General features: G+C 43.5%; 1 protein-coding gene across 1 annotated transcript in view; it reads right to left on the bottom strand.

Moving 5' to 3' along the window:
• Positions 1 to 2,628: 2,628 nt before the first annotated feature.
• Positions 2,629 to 22,740, bottom strand: part of LOC110537098 (phosphatidylinositol 4-kinase alpha) — a 45,943-nt gene continuing 25,831 nt past the window's right edge. The window contains exons 34-51 of the mRNA XM_090191899.1: positions 12,635 to 12,793; positions 12,469 to 12,548; positions 12,144 to 12,343; positions 10,633 to 10,720; positions 10,300 to 10,467; positions 8,397 to 8,450; positions 8,007 to 8,127; positions 7,755 to 7,884; positions 7,588 to 7,658; positions 7,309 to 7,381; positions 6,931 to 7,108; positions 6,692 to 6,796; positions 6,065 to 6,190; positions 5,696 to 5,816; positions 4,850 to 5,009; positions 4,672 to 4,761; positions 4,503 to 4,586; positions 2,629 to 4,290 (exon numbers count right to left, since the gene is read on the bottom strand). Of these exons, the coding sequence (XP_090048025.1) occupies positions 4,239 to 4,290; positions 4,503 to 4,586; positions 4,672 to 4,761; positions 4,850 to 5,009; positions 5,696 to 5,816; positions 6,065 to 6,190; positions 6,692 to 6,796; positions 6,931 to 7,108; positions 7,309 to 7,381; positions 7,588 to 7,658; positions 7,755 to 7,884; positions 8,007 to 8,127; positions 8,397 to 8,450; positions 10,300 to 10,467; positions 10,633 to 10,720; positions 12,144 to 12,343; positions 12,469 to 12,548; positions 12,635 to 12,793 (2,060 nt within the window). The 3' untranslated portion in view covers positions 2,629 to 4,238. The remainder of the gene's footprint in view (positions 4,291 to 4,502; positions 4,587 to 4,671; positions 4,762 to 4,849; positions 5,010 to 5,695; positions 5,817 to 6,064; positions 6,191 to 6,691; positions 6,797 to 6,930; positions 7,109 to 7,308; positions 7,382 to 7,587; positions 7,659 to 7,754; positions 7,885 to 8,006; positions 8,128 to 8,396; positions 8,451 to 10,299; positions 10,468 to 10,632; positions 10,721 to 12,143; positions 12,344 to 12,468; positions 12,549 to 12,634; positions 12,794 to 22,740) is intronic.

Here is a 22,740-nt window from a genome sequence, read left to right as displayed (position 1 = left end):
ATGTTGGGTGTGGTGAGTGATAGTTGCTGAAATTTCTGTAGTTTTTGGTCCAGCCTTTGGTCTAGTAGATGGATCATGGCTAGAAGAGATCCAGCCTTTATCAAATGAAGGTCTGAAGTAGATTTATTTGCATTTTTATTGACCCTAATCCTTCCTAATCTTAAAATAATTATGATAACCTGCTGTGTAAATTCTCCTAACCTGCTGTGTAAATTCTCCTAACCTGCTATGAATAGTCAAATCTGAGGTTAATTTGACAAAAGCTGGATCCCTTCTAGCCATTACCCAGTAGATGGGAGATGAGGATGTAGGAGGATCTTATCTGGTGTTTGAATCCAAACAATTAGCTTGTTGACTGGAAAGTTGTCAAATATGTTAACAAATTTTACACTGAACTAAAATATAAGTGCAACCTGCAACAATTTCAAAGATTTTCTGAGTTACAGTTCATATAAGGAAATCAACCAAATTAATTTGTCCCTAATCTATGGATTTCACATGACTGGGAATACAGATATGAATCTGTTGGTGACAGATACACTATATGACACAATCCTTGAGGGGCAATTTATACCACAGCGGGGGCAAAGTTGTCGAGCTAAGGAGAGGGTGACAGAGTCCAGGGTTGGAGCCTCCCAGTTGGCTCATTGATCCCCAAGGAGGCTTGTGACTTGGAATACTTTGTGTTGCCATGCCAAGCAGTCTGCTGCCATTTTTATCTATCCAGACAAAGGTGTTTTGAGTGTACATAGTATTCAGATCCCTTCACTTTTTCCACGTTTTGTTACGTTACAGCCTTGTTGTAAAATGGATTCATTTAATTTTTCCCTCATCAATCTACACACAAAACCCCATAATGACAAAGAAACAAACAGGTTTTTAATAATGTTTGCACATTTATTAGAAATAAAGTACAGAAATACCTTATTTACATAAGTATTCAGACTGTTTGCTTTGAGACTCAAAATTGAGCTCAGGTGCATACTGTTTCCAATGATCATCCTTGCGATGTTTCTACAACTTGATTGGAGTCCACCTGTTGTAAATTCAATTGATTGGACATGATTTGGAAAGGCACAAACCTGTCTATAAAAGGTCCCACAGTTGACAGTGCATGTCAGAGCAAAAACCAAGCCATGAGGTCGAAGGAATTGTCCGTAGAGCTCCGAGACAGGATCGTGTAAAGGCACAGATCTAGGAAAGGGTACCAAAACATGTCTGCAGCATTGAAGGCTCCCAAGAACACAGTGGCCGCCATCATTCTTAAATGGAAAAAGTTTGGAATCTCCAAGACTATGCCTAGAGCTGGACGCCCGGCCAAACTGAGCAATCGGGGGAGAATGGTGGTCACGTTGACAGACCTCCAGTTCCTCTGTGGAGATGGGAAAAACTTCTAGAAGGACAACCATCTCTGCAACACTCCACCAATCAGGCGTTTATGGTAGAGTGACCAGATGGAAGCCAATCCTCAGTAAAAGGAACATGACAGCCCACTTGGAGTTTGCCAAAAGGCACCTAAAGACTCTCAGACCATGAGAAACAAGATTCTCTGGTCTGATGAAACCAAGATTGAACTCTTTGGCCTGAATGGATTCCTACCTTAAAAATTAAGTAGGGGAGTGGATCAGAAAACCAGTCAGTATCTGGTGTAACCACCATTTGCCTCATGCAGCACGACACATCTCATTTGCAGAGTTGATCAGGCTGTTGATTATGGCCCATGGAATGTTGTCCCACTCCTCTTCAATGGCTGGGCGAAGTTGCTGGATATTGGCAGGATCTGGAACACTCGTCGTACACGTCGATCCACAGCATCCCAAACATGTTCAATGGGTGATATGTCTGGTGACTATGCAGGCCATGGAAGAACTGGGACATTTTCAGCTTCCAGGAATTTGTATACAGATCCTTGAGACATGGGTCCGTGCATTATCATGCTGAAACATGAATGGCGGCGGATGAATGGCACGACAATGGACCTCAAGATCATGTGACGGTATCTCTGTGCATTCATATTGCCATCGATAATATGCAATTATTTTCGGCTTATGGTAGAGAAACAAACATTAAATTCTCTGGCAACAGCTCTCGTGGACATTCCTGCAGTCAGCATGCCAATTGCACACTCCCTCAAGACTTGAGACATCTGTGGCATTGTGTTGTGTGAGAACTTCACATTTTAGAGTTGACTTTTGTTTAATGTTAATTTCTCTACCATAAGTCACCTCACGTCGTTTTAGAGTATTTGGCAGTATGTCCAACCGACCTCACAACCGAAGACCACGTGTAACCATGCCAGCCCAGGATCTCCACATCTGGCTGCACCTGCGGGATAGTCTGACAGGGGAGGGTGGGTGTGCTGAGGAGTATTTTTGTCTTTAACAAAGCCCTTGTGGGAAAAACTAATTCTGATTGGCTGGTCCTGGCTCCCAAGTGGGTGGGCCTATGCCCTCCCAGGCCCACCCTTGGCTGCACCCCTGCCCAGTCATGTGAAATCCATAGATAAGGGCCTAAGGAATTTAATTCAATTGACTGAATTCCTTATATGAACTGTAACTCAGTAACACAGTTGAAATTGTTGCATTTCTATTTTTGTTCAGTATAGATAAAATGACACACAAACTGGGGTTTATGTTTCAGTACTTTATCACAATACAACAGTCCAATAAAAATACTAATAATGGAACAGCTCTTTATCATCCCATTGGTCTGAAATGCATGTCCTGTTAGCCATTACAACCTACAGTACATAGCAGGGCTCTACGCTGATCTTTTTTTACAATGAGCATGTGTGCACCTAAGTTGAAAAATGTAAGCACACAAAGAAATTAATACGCACAATGAAAAATATTTGAAGTATTAAAGCTAGAATCCTTAAAATTTTTCTAGGTGCACTGGTACGCCTACATGTAACCTCCAGGTCACACAGCAGAACATTTAGGCGCATATGTGAGTAAAATGGTTACACTGTAGAGCCCTGAAATACAGTACACCGTAATATACTTCACATGTCAATTTCTACTCATTTAGCAGACACTCTTAACCCTAATTGCTCCTGTAAGTCACTATGAATAAGTGTCTTGCTCAAGGGCACATTGGTAGATACCTCACCTAGTCAGCTGGGGGCATTCAAACCAGCGACCTTTCGGTTCCTCGCCGCTAGCTGACCTGCCGCCCACGTTATATTACAAACATACTCTGTAATACATACATGGATGTTTAAGATGAAATACCCTAAGTCAAATAATAACATCCATTCAGATCAAAAATAATACATAGCATCTCATCTAAAATGATAGATGTAAGATGAATTATCTTTACAGACTACCAAGTAAAATATATTCATAAACAGAAGGGTTTCTGAAGAGATTATGACAGCAATCTCCTATGTTGACACACATTAAGAAGGTAACGTCTAACATAACATCAGAGGAGTATAGTTGTCATGTAATACCACCCTTCTGTTTGTGCCAACGCTTAGAGAAATGGCTTTTTGGGTCTTCGTTGTCATTGTAAAATCACCACCACCATTGTAATACTAAACACAAATCCCGGAGATTCAACTACAGGATTGAAGGTGAATAAAATCTTTCTTTGTGCAGAAAGAGGAATGTCTCCAAACAGAATCTCACACACACCTGTTTAAGAATGCTACTAAATCCACGTAACTGCTAGAAGGTCTGGTCATGAGACATGCAGAGTTAGTGGGTTATTTGGTAAACAACACTGGTTTATTCTGTACTGGACCCACCAACCTTGGGGCGGATACACACACAGTATGTGACTGACTCAAGACAGATATAGTCACTAGCTCCACCATTAGAAATGTCCCCAGAGAAAATATCTACTCATCACTTTTGACTACAGGACGGGGACACTCACATCCACTATGTGATTGCATCAAGACATTGATACGTGATATATGGATTATGATCGTGGGATTTGCTGATTGTATTGGAGTTCAGTTACAGGTTGTGTGATTGGTTGTTTGGTTGATTGGTTAGTGTGATTTCTCTAGTCTAGCATAACAGCTCTTGATCAGGGTCCAATCAGGTGGGTGAAATACAGCGATCTATAAAGTGCATAAGTTGCTGGACGCTAGCTGGCTAGCAAGCCAAGGATATTACTTAGTATATAGGACAACCTCTGACCTTACATAGTCTAAAGAAGAGGTTACTGCCTATATAAGGAATAAGAACTCATATCAGACAGGTATGTGATAATATTGCAGCAGGTCTTCAGTATGGGATCTGGTTCTGGTAATACTGAAGCATATCATAGGTCTTGCTCCTGAGGAAAGACAGAAAACAGACAGTCAGCATGTGTATATAGACAGTTAGCATTATGGATATTTCCTGTGGCCGAGTTGGGGCCATAGGGGTAAGGAAAGGAGCGAGAGACTGGAATGGGAGCAGGGCCATTGAGTGAGGAAAGGAGCTGAAATGGTACAGGGCCATTGAGTGAGGAAAGGAACTGGAATGGTACAGGGCCATTGGTGTTACCTGCTGCTGAGGAAGCAGCTCTGGATGACCTTGATGATGAAAGCAGCCGCCTCCTTCTCACTCATACTGGGGTTGAACCGCTGCCTGTGAACACAGACATGGTCAGAAATGGTCACGAGACTTGGCACAACCTAATTTATGCTCCCATGTGGTTTATTGATGTACTGACTTGAGCAGTTTGATGGTCTGTCCTCTGAAGCACGGTAGTCCAGTGTCCAGCATCAGAGTGACTAGAGACACCACTGCATCCATGTAGGGCCTGAGAGAGGTGTAACAAAAATAGAATTAACCCATAGAAAGACCGTTTAGATGCAAATAAGATTAAGACCCCACCCACACACTCTTACCTGACAGCCAGGTACCCCCTGACACACAGTTCCATGAACCATTTGAAGGGAGTGGCTTCCATCTTGCCTCCCATGATCATCACCATCTCATCGGTCAGCTTGATGTCCGGCTCCCAGCCCAGGTTACCACCAGGAGAACTCTCAAACATGAAGCCAAAGTCTGAAAGAAGATGCTGTTTTAGACAAGGATTATAAATTCAATTCATATATTTATTGTCACAAAGAGATAAAAGATATCCACATTGCTGTATTAAATGAATGATTGATTGTGTGGATGATGTTTTGGATGAAGTTCAGGATGGTCGTGTTCCTATGTGGATGATGTTTTGGATGAGGTTAAGGATGGTCGTGTTCCTATGTGGATGATGTTTTGGATGAGGTTAAGGATGGTCGTGTTCCTATGTGGATGATGTTTTGGATGAGGTTAAGGATGGTCGTGTTCCTATGTGGATGATGTTTTGGATGAGCTTAAGGATGGTCGTGTTCCTATGTGGATGATGTTTTGGATGAAGTTAAGGATGATTGTGTTTCCATGTGGATGATGTTTTGGATGAAGTTAAGGATGGTTGATTGTGTACCTATGTGGATGATGTTTTGGATGAGGTTAAGGATGGTTGATTGTGTACCAATGTGTATGATGTTTTGGATGCGGTTAAGGATGGTCGTGTTCCTATGTGGATGATGTTTTGGATGAGGTTAAGGATGGTCGTGTTCCTATGTGGAGGATGTTTTGGATGAGGTTAAGGATGGTCGTGTTCCTATGTGGATGATCGTGTTCCTATGTGGATGATGTTTTGGATGAGGTTAAGGATGATTGATTGTGTACCAATGTGGATTATTTTTTACCTATGTGGATAAGGTGTCCCTTGCTGTCCAGCATGATGTTCCCGTTGTGTCTATCTTTGATTTGTAGCAGGAAGAGCAGCAGGCTGTAAGCAGCCATACTACGGATGAAGTTATACCTCGCCTGGAGAGGAGGGGAATGAGAGAGGGAGAGATTAGGAAGTACCTTGTATTAACCATGTTGGTGAAGTAAAATAGTTGACATATGTTTATTAAGGCAACAGATCCATTGTAATGACGTACTGTATGTACTCAGAGTATTTCTCTTTTTTTAATAATCTATCATTTCTGATTCATTAAGAATAATGGCACAGACGAGGATCAGGTCAGGGGTCAGAGTTTAGGGGTCGTAGGACAGCACAGTCATCTCACCTTCTGGAAGGCCAGAGTGGACTCATCTCCATACTGGTTTCTGAAGTAGTCATACATCCCAAAGTCTGTCTGTCTGCCCAGTTGGTCACGGGATTTACAGTCTGGGATACACTCAATCACACCACACTGGACACAGAGACAGGAAAACCATTACTGTGATGCTACACTGCACAGAACAAGACAAAGATTAAGGTTAATAAAGATTAGGGTGCAGGGGTTAGGGTATAGGAGGTAGGATGTAGGGCACAGGACAGAAACAGGCTGCCTGTGGGCCAAAACCGGCCCACTAGTAATTATGCCCTCCCCCCAAAAGTGGGGATTTTAGTTTTTGCTCAAGAAAGACTAAAATCACCAGGAATTAAGCTAAAAATGAGTTGAATTTAGAAAATCTGTCCAAGTATTCCTACAAATACAAAAAGAGACATGTGATCGTGTCTCAATGTAATCAAGATATGAAATTATTGTATTTGGAAGTACGAATATCTTTTTGGGCATAGTTGGTCAATTTTCAGTGTAGAAATTATTATAACATTTTTCCCAGAACCCTGAACCATTCACTCCCAACAAAAATGTCCCTGCGACTGAATCTATCAGCCTAGCCCTGGTGTAGGGGAGAAGTGTACATACCCCAGGGGCAGTAGCCACAACTCTGTAGGGAAACACAAACAGGTCCAGACCCACAAGTTGGAAGATGTTCTTAAACAGACCAATGATCTGGAGAGCCAGCATGTCCTGGGCAGGGAGGGAGAGAGAGGAAAAGACAATTCTAAAATATGCTGATTGAAAAATAATTAGTTTATAAGCGCTGAGTATGTAAAATATGCTTGTGGTGTGTGTATGCGCATGTGTTGGTCTATCTATCCTACCTGTCTGCAGTCGTCTCCCACTTTAAAGATGGCGGCCTGCCAGACGATCCTGCGAGCTACATCTTCACCCGACTCCACGTCCTGGGAGTCAGTCTGACAACGCAGACCCTCTTTCTCCAGCTCACTGACCCCACAACGCTTCACCTTGAACTTAGCCAGGTACGGGGCCTTGGCAGCACTGGGAGAGAACGGAGACAGCAGTCAGACATAGATCCTGTGAGAAGGGTTTCTATTCCTTTTTTTTTAAAATAGCATAAAGGAATAGATATCCACACACCATTGAATGCTCCTGTGTACTTTATTGCAACGTTCCAACTGGAAGGTCTTTGTCAGGCATGAAATCAATCAATCAAATGAATAGAATCAGTGAGTGAGTACCTCTGCATTGGTGTTCCAGACTTGTAGTCAATGTCCAATACGATGGCCTCTGGATTACTGGGCAGGTAGCAGCCTGGAGGATGGCCACCGGGAGGGGGCGAGATGGACAGACACAAACAGTGACTACTGCTTCCACATAGCACAAATCACAGATACAGGAATCAACTGCTTAGAGGTAAAAACACCTAAGTCAAAACTATTCACATACACCTCACTGTAATCAAACATGCACCTGCACCCACAGACCTAGCAACATAGATGTCTCCTAGCTGTTGTTACCTTGCTGGACTTTGATGTCAGACAGAGCTTTGAGACAGGCCCTCTTCCTCTCATCTCCCTTTGGGGTGGGCCTAATAAAAACACCAACACTTTCATATCCAGAAACTAGTTGGTTGACAGTAGTGGACTATAGGGACTGGAGTTGTGATTAGATTTGTTAGTCTTACTTGATGATGGCAGATACGTTGGTGATTTTGTCAAAGAAGTCAAACTCTCTCTGGAAGAAGTCTTTAGCTGCACCAGACTGAGCACCTATTATCTCCTCAACCATCTCCTCCAGCAGATCCCCGATGTCGGCTACACGGAGAGAGGAGGGAAGAGAGAGGAGGGAAGAGAGAGTGTGAGGAGTGGTAAGTGTGTGAGTGTGCAAGTAAGTGTGAGTGAGTGAGTATGAGAGTGTGGGTACGTATGTGTCTCACGGTCTTTATGGTGTGCCTCCTCGTCCAGGTAGATGTTAGTCTTCATGTTCCAGATGAACTGGTGGGCCAACAGCTGAGACTTCTGGGCCGCCCACAGGATGTACTCCCTCACATACCCCATCTGCCAATCAAATACAGACATACACACACTTGTTTTACTAAAAACAATTGATACCCTATTTTTCCTTACCCCTACACCTACCCCTAAACCTTAAGCTAACCCTGACCTCTAAAATAGCATGTTTCCTAGTGGTAAAATGTCTCCACCTGTCTAAATGGTACTTGCTTTACTATCCTTGTTAGGACTTCTGTTCCCCACAAGGAAAGTAAAAACCAAACACACACGGTAATGTAGAAACACAGCAGCTAGTTAAATGTCGTGTCACTCACCTTGTCATAGCGCAGGGCCTGAACAATCTGAGGAATGTAGAACAGGATGGCATCCTAGAGATTGAGATAGATTAGTGACGGTATAGTGTGTGTTTCATACCAGAGGAAACGGCCATAGTGTGTGTGTGTTTCATACCAGAGGAAACGGCCATAGTGTGTGCGTTTCGTACCAGAGGAAACGGCCATAGTGTGTGTGTGTGTCGTACCAGAGGAAACGGCCATAGTGTGTGTGTGTGTCGTACCAGAGGAAACGGCCATAGTGTGTGTGTGTGTCGTACCAGAGGAAACGGCCATAGTGTGTGTGTGTCGTACCAGAGGAAACAGCCATAGTGTGTGTGTGTCGTACCAGAGGAAACGGCCATAGTGTGTGTGTGTGTCGTACCAGAGGAAACGGCCATAGTGTGTGTGTTTCATACCAGAGGAAACAGCCATAGTGTGCGTGTGTGTTTCATACCAGAGGAAACGGCCATAGTGTGCGTGTGTGTGTCGTACCAGAGGAAACGGCCATAGTGTGTGTGTTTTGTACCAGAGGAAACGGCCAGTGTGTGTGTGTGTGTGTGTCGTACCAGAGGAAACGGCCATAGTGTGTGTGTGTTTCGTACCAGAGGAAACTGCCATAGTGTGTGTGTGTTTCGTACCAGAGGAAACGGCCATAGTGTGTGTGTGTCGTACCAGAGGAAACGGCCATAGTGTGTGTGTGTCGTACCAGAGGAAACGGCCATAGTGTGTGTGTGTGTGTGTGTCGTACCAGAGGAAACGGCCATAGTGTGTGTGTTTCGTACCAGAGGAAACGGCCATAGTGTGTGTGTTTCGTACCAGAGGAAACGGCCATAGTGTGTGTGTTTCATACCAGAGGAAACGGCCATAGTGTGTGTGTTTCGTACCAGAGGAAACAGCCATAGTGTGTGTGTTTCGTACCAGAGGAAACGGCCATAGTGTGTGTGTTTCGTACCAGAGGAAACGGCCAGTGTGTGTGTTTCGTACCAGAGGAAATGGCCATAATGTGTGTGTGTTTCGTACCAGAGGAAACGGCCATAGTGTGTGTGTGTGTCGTACCAGAGGAAGCGGCCATAGTGTGTGTTTCATACCAGAGGAAACGGCCATAGTGTGTGTGTGTCGTACCAGAGGAAACGGCCGTAGTGTGTGTGTGTGTGTTTCGTACCAGAGGAAACGGCCATAGTGTGTGTGTGTGTGTTTCGTACCAGAGGAAACGGCCATAGTGTGTGTGTGTGTGTGTGTGTGTTTCGTACCAGAGGAAACGGCCATAGTGTGTGTGTGTGTGTGTTTCGTACTAGAGGAAACGGCCATAGTGTGTGTGTGTGTGTGTTTCGTACCAGAGGAAACGGCCATAGTGTGTGTGTGTGTGTTTCGTACCAGAGGAAACGGCCATAGTGTGTGTGTGTGTTTCGTACCAGAGGAAACGGCCATAGTGTGCGTGTGTGTTTCGTACCAGAGGAAACGGCCATAGTGTGTGTGTGCGTTTCGTACCAGAGGAAACGGCCATAGTGTGTGTGCGCGTTTCGTACCAGAGGAAACGGCCATAGTGTGTGTGTGTTTCGTACCAGAGGAAACGGCCATAGTGTGTGTGTGTTTCGTACCAGAGGAAACGGCCATAGTGTGTGTGTGTTTCGTACCAGAGGAAACGGCCATAGTGTGTGTGTGTTTCGTACCAGAGGAAACGGCCATAGTGTGTGTGTGTTTCGTACCAGAGGAAACGGCCATAGTGTGTGTGTGTGTTTCGTACTAGAGGAAACGGCCATAGTGTGTGTGTGTTTCGTACCAGAGGAAACGGCCATAGTGTGTGTGTGTTTCGTACCAGAGGAAACGGCCATAGTGTGTGTGTGTGTTTCGTACCAGAAGAAACGGCCATAGTGTGTGTGTGTCTATGAAGTGTGTGTCGTACCGGAGGAAAGGACCGTAGTACTTTGACCCCGTACTGAGCAGTAAGGGGGTGCGGGGGGTACATGGAAGAGAAGTAGGACAGGCCGGTGGGAGGGTCAGCAGGAGCCCAACACAGGATATGACTCAGCTCTGGAGAATCTGCATCAATGGTGTGCCATGTCACCAGGAACTGGAACACAAATACATTTTGGTAAATTGAAACACCATCACTTCTAATCCTGAACTGTTTGGCTCTGACATAAAAAAACATGTCTTTCATAAAAACCTATTTGAGGTATCATAAGCATTGGCCACTCCTGTGTTGCAGATGACCTGTAGATCAACAGTGACTCACCTTGACAGCCTCAGGTACGTCGCTGACCGCTCCAGGGTCCAGCCTTACCAGCCGGGTCACCTCAGCCACGATCACATCGTTCTTAAACCTGAACATACAGAACGAGAGGGTTAACCCAAACGCTGTTCTTAAACCTGAACATACAGACACGAGAGGGTTAACCCAAACGCTGTTCTTAAACCTGAACATACAGACACGAGAGGGTTAACCCAAACGCTGTTCTTAAACCTGAACATACAGAACGAGAGGGTTAACCCAAACGCTGTTCTTAAACCTGAACATACAGACAGACACGAGAGGGTTAACCCAAACGCTGTTCTTAAACCTGAACATACAGAACGAGAGGGTTAACCCAAACGCTGTTCTTAAACCTGAACATACAGAACGAGAGGGTTAACCCAAACGCTGTTCTTAAACCTGAACATACAGAACGAGAGGGTTAACCCAAACGCTGTTCTTAAACCTGAACATACAGAACGAGAGGGTTAACCCAAACGCTGTTCTTAAACCTGAACATACAGAACGAGAGGGTTAACCCAAACGCTGTTCTTAAACCTGAACATACAGAACGAGAGGGTTAACCCAAACGCTGTTCTTAAACCTGAACATACAGAACGAGAGGGTTAACCCAAACGCTGTTCTTAAACCTGAACATACAGAACGAGAGGGTTAACCCAAACGCTGTTCTTAAACCTGAACATACAGAAGGAGAGGGTTAACCCAAACGCTGTTCTTAAACCTGAACATACAGAACGAGAGGGTTAACCCAAACGCTGTTCTTAAACCTGAACATACAGACACGAGAGGGTTAACCCAAACGCTGTTCTTAAACCTGAACATACGACACGAGAGGGTTAACCCAAACGCTGTTCTTAAACCTGAACATACAGAACGAGAGGGTTAACCCAAACGCTGTTCTTAAACCTGAACATACAGAACGAGAGGGTTAACCCAAATGCTGTTCTTAAACCTGAACATACAGAACGAGAGGGTTAACCCAAACGCTGTTCTTAAACCTGAACATACAGACACGAGAGGGTTAACCCAAACGCTGTTCTTAAACCTGAACATACAGAACGAGAGGGTTAACCCAAACGCTGTTCTTAAACCTGAACATACAGAACGAGAGGGTTAACCCAAACGCTGTTCTTAAACCTGAACATACAGACACGAGAGGGTTAACCCAAACGCTGTTCTTAAACCTGAACATACAGAACGAGAGGGTTAACCCAAACGCTGTTCTTAAACCTGAACATACAGAACGAGAGGGTTAACCCAAACGCTGTTCTTAAACCTGAACATACAGACACGAGAGGGTTAACCCAAACGCTGTTCTTAAACCTGAACATACAGAACGAGAGGGTTAACCCAAACGCTGTTCTTAAACCTGAACATACAGAACGAGAGGGTTAACCCAAACGCTGTTCTTAAACCTGACAACAAAAGTTAGAGGTGGAATGAATCCAAAGCTTTTCCCAAACAAATCCTAACCAGGGTGTATGTGTGTGTACCTGGCTGGTAGCTGCATAGCCAGGTAAGGAGATATACCCCAGGCCAGGTTGACGTTGTCTTTCCACTGTTTCTCACTGAGGCTGATGTACTTGGACCTCCAGTTGGCGATGCTGGTCTCCACGGACTGTTCTGTAGCGATGGCCAACTCCTGGGTGCACAGAGGGTTGTACCAGGTGGTCAACCGCTCAATCTCACTGGCCTAGAGAAGGGGGGCGGGGGGGGGGGGGGGAGAGAAAGCACATCAGTCCTAGCAACAAAATGTAATTGAATAGCCTGGAGGGAGAGTCAATGTTAATGTCTTTGTCAAAGTCTCCAGAATGTCACCAGTAAGGCCAGCAGCAGGGTCCGACGCTTCATGTAGTACTTATGGAGCTGAGTCCCTCTGTTACTCTTCTTAGACATGCCTGGGGACAGGAAGGACATGGTCAGATCTCAGGGTGTGTGTGTGTGAGCGCATTGCGTCTGTCTGTGGGCGTGTGTGTTGTGTTACCTGACTTCTTGGAGGCGGTGGACATGCCAGAGGACAGAGGGTAGGTGTTGATCCAGCCACTCTGGCCACTCTGCTGGGAGCGGGAGTCATGAGACATGGTGCTCCTGGGCTCCTGGGCTGTCATCACTGACAGACTGTTCAATGACGGGTCCTGGTTGTCTACACACCCACGGACAGACAGACAGGAACACATACACAGGGACACTCAGCAGGCTGACACACACACACACTCCCTGCCTCTTTCTATCCCTCATTATTTGGGCCCTGAGATTTTCCTGACTATGATCTAATCAGGAAAAATTCTGGTCCTTCATTTAACTCTATCCATTATCTCTTTCCATCTTTTTCTGCAATTATGTCTGTCAGTCTAACTCTGAATTGCTTCACATTCTCTCTCTGCATTCATCATAAACACTGGCATGCATCTCTCTCCATTTCGCTTAATGCATTCATTTATTCTAAATTGAGACCGACATGCATCAGCATCCATATGAAAAGATGTTGTGAACCAGAGGAAAATATAAATGAGGTAGCGAGCATCGTCTCAGCAGTCGATGGAGGGGGAGTTGACCTGCGGTATAGTGAGCTTTATAGTGTTAGCCCGGTCTTATATGAGATGGCCATGCGTTGTTCTCACAGGTGGTGGTAGAATTTACCCATAACCGCTGATACAGGATCAGGGGTTATTTCACCCACCTAATGGTAAATAGTTACCATTGACGGTAGAGTAATCTGATCCTAGATTAGTGCTAGTTTCTACCTGGTGTGATCCGATGAGTTATGAGTGAGATCATGTTGTTCTTGGGGACGCCAAGGACAGAGGAGTAAGAAAGGTGTGGGTTGTCACAAAAAAAAACCTTGAACAAGAAAAACCTTGAATTTCTCAATTTGTGTTTTGTTTTTGTTGACAAATCAAGCTGAGGGGGCGGATCGGCATGATGTGTAGAATAATAATACATCTTGTGTTTTGTTTTTGCTGACAAATCAAGCTGAGGGGGCGGATCGGCATGATGTGTAGAATAATAATACATCTTGTGTTTTGTTTTTGTTGACAAATCAAGCTGAGGGGGCGGATCGGCATGATGTGTAGAATAATAATACATCTTGTGTTTTGTTTTTGTTGACAAATCAAGCTGAGGGGGCGGATCGGCATGATGTGTAGAATAATAATACATCTTGTGTTTTGTTTTTGTTGACAAATCAAGCTGAGGGGGCGGATCGGCATGATGTGTAGAATAATAATACATCTTGTGTTTTGTTTTTGCTGACAAATCAAGCTGAGGGGGCGGATCGGCATGATGTGTAGAATAATAATACATCTTGTGTTTTGTTTTTGTTGACAAATCAAGCTGAGGGGGCGGATCGGCATGATGTGTAGAATAATAATACATCTTGTGTTTTGTTTTTGTTGACAAATCAAGCTGAGGGGGCGGATCGGCATGATGTGTAGAATAATAATACATCTTGTGTTTTGTTTTTGCTGACAAATCAAGCTGAGGGGGCGGATCGGCATGATGTGTAGAATAATAATACATCTTGTGTTTTGTTTTTGTTGACAAATCAAGCTGAGGGGGCGGATCGGCATGATGTGTAGAATAATAATACATCTTGTGTTTTGTTTTTGTTGACAAATCAAGCTGAGGGGGCGGATCGGCATGATGTGTAGAATAATAATACATCTTGTGTTTTGTTTTTGTTGACAAATCAAGCTGAGGGGGCGGATCGGCATGATGTGTAGAATAATAATACATCTTGTGTTTTGTTTTTGCTGACAAATCAAGCTGAGGGGGCGGATCGGCATGATGTGTAGAATAATAATACATCTTGTGTTTTGTTTTTGCTGACAAATCAAGCTGAGGGGGCGGATCGGCATGATGTGTAGAATAATAATACATCTTGTGTTTTGTTTTTGTTGACAAATCAAGCTGAGGGGGCGGATCGGCATGATGTGTAGAATAATAATACATCTTGTGTTTTGTTTTTGTTGACAAATCAAGCTGAGGGGGCGGATCGGCATGATGTGTAGAATAATAATACATCTTGTGTTTTGTTTTTGCTGACAAATCAAGCTGAGGGGGCGGATCGGCATGATGTGTAGAATAATAATACATCTTGTGTTTTGTTTTTGTTGACAAATCAAGCTGAGGGGGCGGATCGGCATGATGTGTAGAATAATAATACATCTTGTGTTTTGTTTTTGCTGACAAATCAAGCTGAGGGGGCGGATCGGCATGATGTGTAGAATAATAATACATCTTGTGTTTTGTTTTTGTTGACAAATCAAGCTGAGGGGGCGGATCGGCATGATGTGTAGAATAATAATACATCTTGTGTTTTGTTTTTGTTGACAAATCAAGCTGAGGGGGCGGATCGGCATGATGTGTAGAATAATAATACATCTTGTGTTTTGTTTTTGCTGACAAATCAAGCTGAGGGGGCGGATCGGCATGATGTGTAGAATAATAATACATCTTGTGTTTTGTTTTTGCTGACAAATCAAGCTGAGGGGGCGGATCGGCATGATGTGTAGAATAATAATACATCTTGTGTTTTGTTTTTGTTGACAAATCAAGCTGAGGGGGCGGATCGGCATGATGTGTAGAATAATAATACATCTTGTGTTTTGTTTTTGCTGACAAATCAAGCTGAGGGGGCGGATCGGCATGATGTGTAGAATAATAATACATCTTGTGTTTTGTTTTTGCTGACAAATCAAGCTGAGGGGGCGGATCGGCATGATGTGTAGAATAATAATACATCTTGTGTTTTGTTTTTGCTGACAAATCAAGCTGAGGGGGCGGATCGGCATGATGTGTAGAATAATAATACATCTTGTGTTTTGTTTTTGCTGACAAATCAAGCTGAGGGGGCGGATCGGCATGATGTGTAGAATAATAATACATCTTGTGTTTTGTTTTTGTTGACAAATCAAGCTGAGGGGGCGGATCGGCATGATGTGTAGAATAATAATACATCTTGTGTTTTGTTTTTGTTGACAAATCAAGCTGAGGGGGCGGATCGGCATGATGTGTAGAATAATAATACATCTTGTGTTTTGTTTTTGTTGACAAATCAAGCTGAGGGGGCGGATCGGCATGATGTGTAGAATAATAATACATCTTGTGTTTTGTTTTTGCTGACAAATCAAGCTGAGGGGGCGGATCGGCATGATGTGTAGAATAATAATACATCTTGTGTTTTGTTTTTGTTGACAAATCAAGCTGAGGGGGCGGATCGGCATGATGTGTAGAATAATAATACATCTTGTGTTTTGTTTTTGCTGACAAATCAAGCTGAGGGGGCGGATCGGCATGATGTGTAGAATAATAATACATCTTGTGTTTTGTTTTTGTTGACAAATCAAGCTGAGGGGGCGGATCGGCATGATGTGTAGAATAATAATACATCTTGTGTTTTGTTTTTGTTGACAAATCAAGCTGAGGGGGCGGATCGGCATGATGTGTAGAATAATAATACATCTTGTGTTTTGTTTTTGCTGACAAATCAAGCTGAGGGGGCGGATCGGCATGATGTGTAGAATAATAATACATCTTGTGTTTTGTTTTTGCTGACAAATCAAGCTGAGGGGGCGGATCGGCATGATGTGTAGAATAATAATACATCTTGTGTTTTGTTTTTGCTGACAAATCAAGCTGAGGGGGCGGATCGGCATGATGTGTAGAATAATAATACATCTTGTGTTTTGTTTTTGCTGACAAATCAAGCTGAGGGGGCGGATCGGCATGATGTGTAGAATAATAATACATCTTGTGTTTTGTTTTTGCTGACAAATCAAGCTGAGGGGGCGGATCGGCATGATGTGTAGAATAATAATACATCTTGTGTTTTGTTTTTGTTGACAAATCAAGCTGAGGGGGCGGATCGGCATGATGTGTAGAATAATAATACATCTTGTGTTTTGTTTTTGCTGACAAATCAAGCTGAGGGGGCGGATCGGCATGATGTGTAGAATAATAATACATCTTGTGTTTTGTTTTTGCTGACAAATCAAGCTGAGGGGGCGGATCGGCATGATGTGTAGAATAATAATACATCTTGTGTTTTGTTTTTGCTGACAAATCAAGCTGAGGGGGCGGATCGGCATGATGTGTAGAATAATAATACATCTTGTGTTTTGTTTTTGTTGACAAATCAAGCTGAGGGGGCGGATCGGCATGATGTGTAGAATAATAATACATCTTGTGTTTTGTTTTTGTTGACAAATCAAGCTGAGGGGGCGGATCGGCATGATGTGTAGAATAATAATACATCTTGTGTTTTGTTTTTGCTGACAAATCAAGCTGAGGGGGCGGATCGGCATGATGTGTAGAATAATAATACATCTTGTGTTTTGTTTTTGCTGACAAATCAAGCTGAGGGGGCGGATCGGCATGATGTGTAGAATAATAATACATCTTGTGTTTTGTTTTTGCTGACAAATCAAGCTGAGGGGGCGGATCGGCATGATGTGTAGAATAATAATACATCTTGTGTTTTGTTTTTGCTGACAAATCAAGCTGAGGGGGCGGATCGGCATGATGTGTAGAATAATAATACATCTTGTGTTTTGTTTTTGTTGACAAATCAAGCTGAGGGGGCGGATCGGCATGATGTGTAGAATAATAATACATCTTGTGTTTTGTTTTTGCTGACAAATCAAGCTGAGGGGGCGGATCGGCATGATGTGTAGAATAATAATACATCTTGTGTTTTGTTTTTGCTGACAAATCAAGCTGAGGGGGCGGATCGGCATGATGTGTAGAATAATAATACATCTTGTGTTTTGTTTTTGCTGACAAATCAAGCTGAGGGGGCGGATCGGCATGATGTGTAGAATAATAATACATCTTGTGTTTTGTTTTTGCTGACAAATCAAGCTGAGGGGGCGGATCGGCATGATGTGTAGAATAATAATACATCTTGTGTTTTGTTTTTGCTGACAAATCAAGCTATGGGGGCGGATCGGCATGATGTGTAGAATAATAATACATCTTGTGTTTTGTTTTTGCTGACAAATCAAGCTGAGGGGGCGGATCGGCATGATGTGTAGAATAATAATACATCTTGTGTTTTGTTTTTGTTGACAAATCAAGCTGAGGGGGCGGATCGGCATGATGTGTAGAATAATAATACATCTTGTGTTTTGTTTTTGCTGACAAATCAAGCTGAGGGGGCGGATCGGCATGATGTGTAGAATAATAATACATCTTGTGTTTTGTTTTTGCTGACAAATCAAGCTGAGGGGGCGGATCGGCATGATGTGTAGAATAATAATACATCTTGTGTTTTGTTTTTGTTGACAAATCAAGCTGAGGGGGCGGATCGGCATGATGTGTAGAATAATAATACATCTTGTGTTTTGTTTTTGCTGACAAATCAAGCTGAGGGGGCGGATCGGCATGATGTGTAGAATAATAATACATCTTGTGTTTTGTTTTTGCTGACAAATCAAGCTGAGGGGGCGGATCGGCATGATGTGTAGAATAATAATACATCTTGTGTTTTGTTTTTGCTGACAAATCAAGCTGAGGGGGCGGATCGGCATGATGTGTAGAATAATAATACATCTTGTGTTTTGTTTTTGCTGACAAATCAAGCTGAGGGGGCGGATCGGCATGATGTGTAGAATAATAATACATCTTGTGTTTTGTTTTTGCTGACAAATCAAGCTGAGGGGGCGGATCGGCATGATGTGTAGAATAATAATACATCTTGTGTTTTGTTTTTGCTGACAAATCAAGCTGAGGGGGCGGATCGGCATGATGTGTAGAATAATAATACATCTTGTGTTTTGTTTTTGCTGACAAATCAAGCTGAGGGGGCGGATCGGCATGATGTGTAGAATAATAATACATCTTGTGTTTTGTTTTTGCTGACAAATCAAGCTGAGGGGGCGGATCGGCATGATGTGTAGAATAATAATACATCTTGTGTTTTGTTTTTGCTGACAAATCAAGCTGAGGGGGCGGATCGGCATGATGTGTAGAATAATAATACATCTTGTGTTTTGTTTTTGCTGACAAATCAAGCTGAGGGGGCGGATCGGCATGATGTGTAGAATAATAATACATCTTGTGTTTTGTTTTTGTTGACAAATCAAGCTGAGGGGGCGGATCGGCATGATGTGTAGAATAATAATACATCTTGTGTTTTGTTTTTGCTGACAAATCAAGCTGAGGGGGCGGATCGGCATGATGTGTAGAATAATAATACATCTTGTGTTTTGTTTTTGCTGACAAATCAAGCTGAGGGGGCGGATCGGCATGATGTGTAGAATAATAATACATCTTGTGTTTTGTTTTTGTTGACAAATCAAGCTGAGGGGGCGGATCGGCATGATGTGTAGAATAATAATACATCTTGTGTTTTGTTTTTGCTGACAAATCAAGCTGAGGGGGCGGATCGGCATGATGTGTAGAATAATAATACATCTTGTGTTTTGTTTTTGCTGACAAATCAAGCTGAGGGGGCGGATCGGCATGATGTGTAGAATAATAATACATCTTGTGTTTTGTTTTTGTTGACAAATCAAGCTGAGGGGGCGGATCGGCATGATGTGTAGAATAATAATACATCTTGTGTTTTGTTTTTGCTGACAAATCAAGCTGAGGGGGCGGATCGGCATGATGTGTAGAATAATAATACATCTTGTGTTTTGTTTTTGTTGACAAATCAAGCTGAGGGGGCGGATCGGCATGATGTGTAGAATAATAATACATCTTGTGTTTTGTTTTTGCTGACAAATCAAGCTGAGGGGGCGGATCGGCATGATGTGTAGAATAATAATACATCTTGTGTTTTGTTTTTGTTGACAAATCAAGCTGAGGGGGCGGATCGGCATGATGTGTAGAATAATAATACATCTTGTGTTTTGTTTTTGCTGACAAATCAAGCTGAGGGGGCGGATCGGCATGATGTGTAGAATAATAATACATCTTGTGTTTTGTTTTTGCTGACAAATCAAGCTGAGGGGGCGGATCGGCATGATGTGTAGAATAATAATACATCTTGTGTTTTGTTTTTGCTGACAAATCAAGCTGAGGGGGCGGATCGGCATGATGTGTAGAATAATAATACATCTTGTGTTTTGTTTTTGCTGACAAATCAAGCTGAGGGGGCGGATCGGCATGATGTGTAGAATAATAATACATCTTGTGTTTTGTTTTTGCTGACAAATCAAGCTGAGGGGGCGGATCGGCATGATGTGTAGAATAATAATACATCTTGTGTTTTGTTTTTGCTGACAAATCAAGCTGAGGGGGCGGATCGGCATGATGTGTAGAATAATAATACATCTTGTGTTTTGTTTTTGCTGACAAATCAAGCTGAGGGGGCGGATCGGCATGATGTGTAGAATAATAATACATCTTGTGTTTTGTTTTTGCTGACAAATCAAGCTGAGGGGGCGGATCGGCATGATGTGTAGAATAATAATACATCTTGTGTTTTGTTTTTGCTGACAAATCAAGCTGAGGGGGCGGATCGGCATGATGTGTAGAATAATAATACATCTTGTGTTTTGTTTTTGCTGACAAATCAAGCTGAGGGGGCGGATCGGCATGATGTGTAGAATAATAATACATCTTGTGTTTTGTTTTTGTTGACAAATCAAGCTGAGGGGGCGGATCGGCATGATGTGTAGAATAATAATACATCTTGTGTTTTGTTTTTGCTGACAAATCAAGCTGAGGGGGCGGATCGGCATGATGTGTAGAATAATAATACATCTTGTGTTTTGTTTTTGCTGACAAATCAAGCTGAGGGGGCGGATCGGCATGATGTGTAGAATAATAATACATCTTGTGTTTTGTTTTTGTTGACAAATCAAGCTGAGGGGGCGGATCGGCATGATGTGTAGAATAATAATACATCTTGTGTTTTGTTTTTGCTGACAAATCAAGCTGAGGGGGCGGATCGGCATGATGTGTAGAATAATAATACATCTTGTGTTTTGTTTTTGCTGACAAATCAAGCTGAGGGGGCGGATCGGCATGATGTGTAGAATAATAATACATCTTGTGTTTTGTTTTTGTTGACAAATCAAGCTGAGGGGGCGGATCGGCATGATGTGTAGAATAATAATACATCTTGTGTTTTGTTTTTGCTGACAAATCAAGCTGAGGGGGCGGATCGGCATGATGTGTAGAATAATAATACATCTTGTGTTTTGTTTTTGCTGACAAATCAAGCTGAGGGGGCGGATCGGCATGATGTGTAGAATAATAATACATCTTGTGTTTTGTTTTTGCTGACAAATCAAGCTGAGGGGGCGGATCGGCATGATGTGTAGAATAATAATACATCTTGTGTTTTGTTTTTGCTGACAAATCAAGCTGAGGGGGCGGATCGGCATGATGTGTAGAATAATAATACATCTTGTGTTTTGTTTTTGTTGACAAATCAAGCTGAGGGGGCGGATCGGCATGATGTGTAGAATAATAATACATCTTGTGTTTTGTTTTTGCTGACAAATCAAGCTGAGGGGGCGGATCGGCATGATGTGTAGAATAATAATACATCTTGTGTTTTGTTTTTGTTGACAAATCAAGCTGAGGGGGCGGATCGGCATGATGTGTAGAATAATAATACATCTTGTGTTTTGTTTTTGCTGACAAATCAAGCTGAGGGGGCGGATCGGCATGATGTGTAGAATAATAATACATCTTGTGTTTTGTTTTTGCTGACAAATCAAGCTGAGGGGGCGGATCGGCATGATGTGTAGAATAATAATACATCTTGTGTTTTGTTTTTGCTGACAAATCAAGCTGAGGGGGCGGATCGGCATGATGTGTAGAATAATAATACATCTTGTGTTTTGTTTTTGCTGACAAATCAAGCTGAGGGGGCGGATCGGCATGATGTGTAGAATAATAATACATCTTGTGTTTTGTTTTTGCTGACAAATCAAGCTGAGGGGGCGGATCGGCATGATGTGTAGAATAATAATACATCTTGTGTTTTGTTTTTGTTGACAAATCAAGCTGAGGGGGCGGATCGGCATGATGTGTAGAATAATAATACATCTTGTGTTTTGTTTTTGTTGACAAATCAAGCTGAGGGGGCGGATCGGCATGATGTGTAGAATAATAATACATCTTGTGTTTTGTTTTTGCTGACAAATCAAGCTGAGGGGGCGGATCGGCATGATGTGTAGAATAATAATACATCTTGTGTTTTGTTTTTGCTGACAAATCAAGCTGAGGGGGCGGATCGGCATGATGTGTAGAATAATAATACATCTTGTGTTTTGTTTTTGCTGACAAATCAAGCTGAGGGGGCGGATCGGCATGATGTGTAGAATAATAATACATCTTGTGTTTTGTTTTTGTTGACAAATCAAGCTGAGGGGGCGGATCGGCATGATGTGTAGAATAATAATACATCTTGTGTTTTGTCACAAGTGGCAGATCTGCACCAAGCTCCACAGCAGCTATAGATGGATATATTGAAATGGACACACACACAGAGCGAGCGAGAGAGCCCCGCACACACACACACACACAGAGCGAGCGAGAGAGCCCCGCACACACACAGAGCGAGCGAGAGAGCCCCGCACACACACAGAGCGAGCGAGAGAGCCCCGCACACACACAGAGCGAGCGAGCGAGCCCCGCACACACACAGAGCGAGCGAGCGAGCCCCGCACACACACAGAGCGAGCGAGCGAGCCCCGCACACACACAGAGCGAGCGAGAGAGCCCCGCACACACACATACACACAGAGCGAGCGAGAGAGCGAGCCCCGCACACACACACACAGAGCGAGCGAGAGAGCCCCGCACACACACTCACAGAGCGAGCGAGCCCCGCACACACACATACACACAGAGCGAGCGAGAGAGCGAGCCCCGCACACAGAGCGAGCGAGAGAGCCCCGCACACAGAGCGAGCGAGAGAGCCCCGCACACAGAGCGAGCGAGAGAGCCCCGCACACACACACAGAGCGAGCGAGCGAGCCCCGCACACACACACAGAGCGAGCGAGCGAGCCCCGCACACACACACACAGAGCGAGCGAGAGAGCCCCGCACACACACACACAGAGCGAGCGAGCCCCGCACACACACACAGAGCGAGCCCCGCACACACACAGAGCGAGTGAGCGAG

Source organism: Oncorhynchus mykiss, chromosome 12 (assembly GCF_057628025.1).
Source record: "Oncorhynchus mykiss isolate SJ-2025 chromosome 12, ASM5762802v1, whole genome shotgun sequence".
Taxonomy (NCBI): Eukaryota; Metazoa; Chordata; class Actinopteri; order Salmoniformes; family Salmonidae; genus Oncorhynchus; species Oncorhynchus mykiss.
This window is presented reverse-complemented; position numbering and strand designations above follow the sequence as displayed.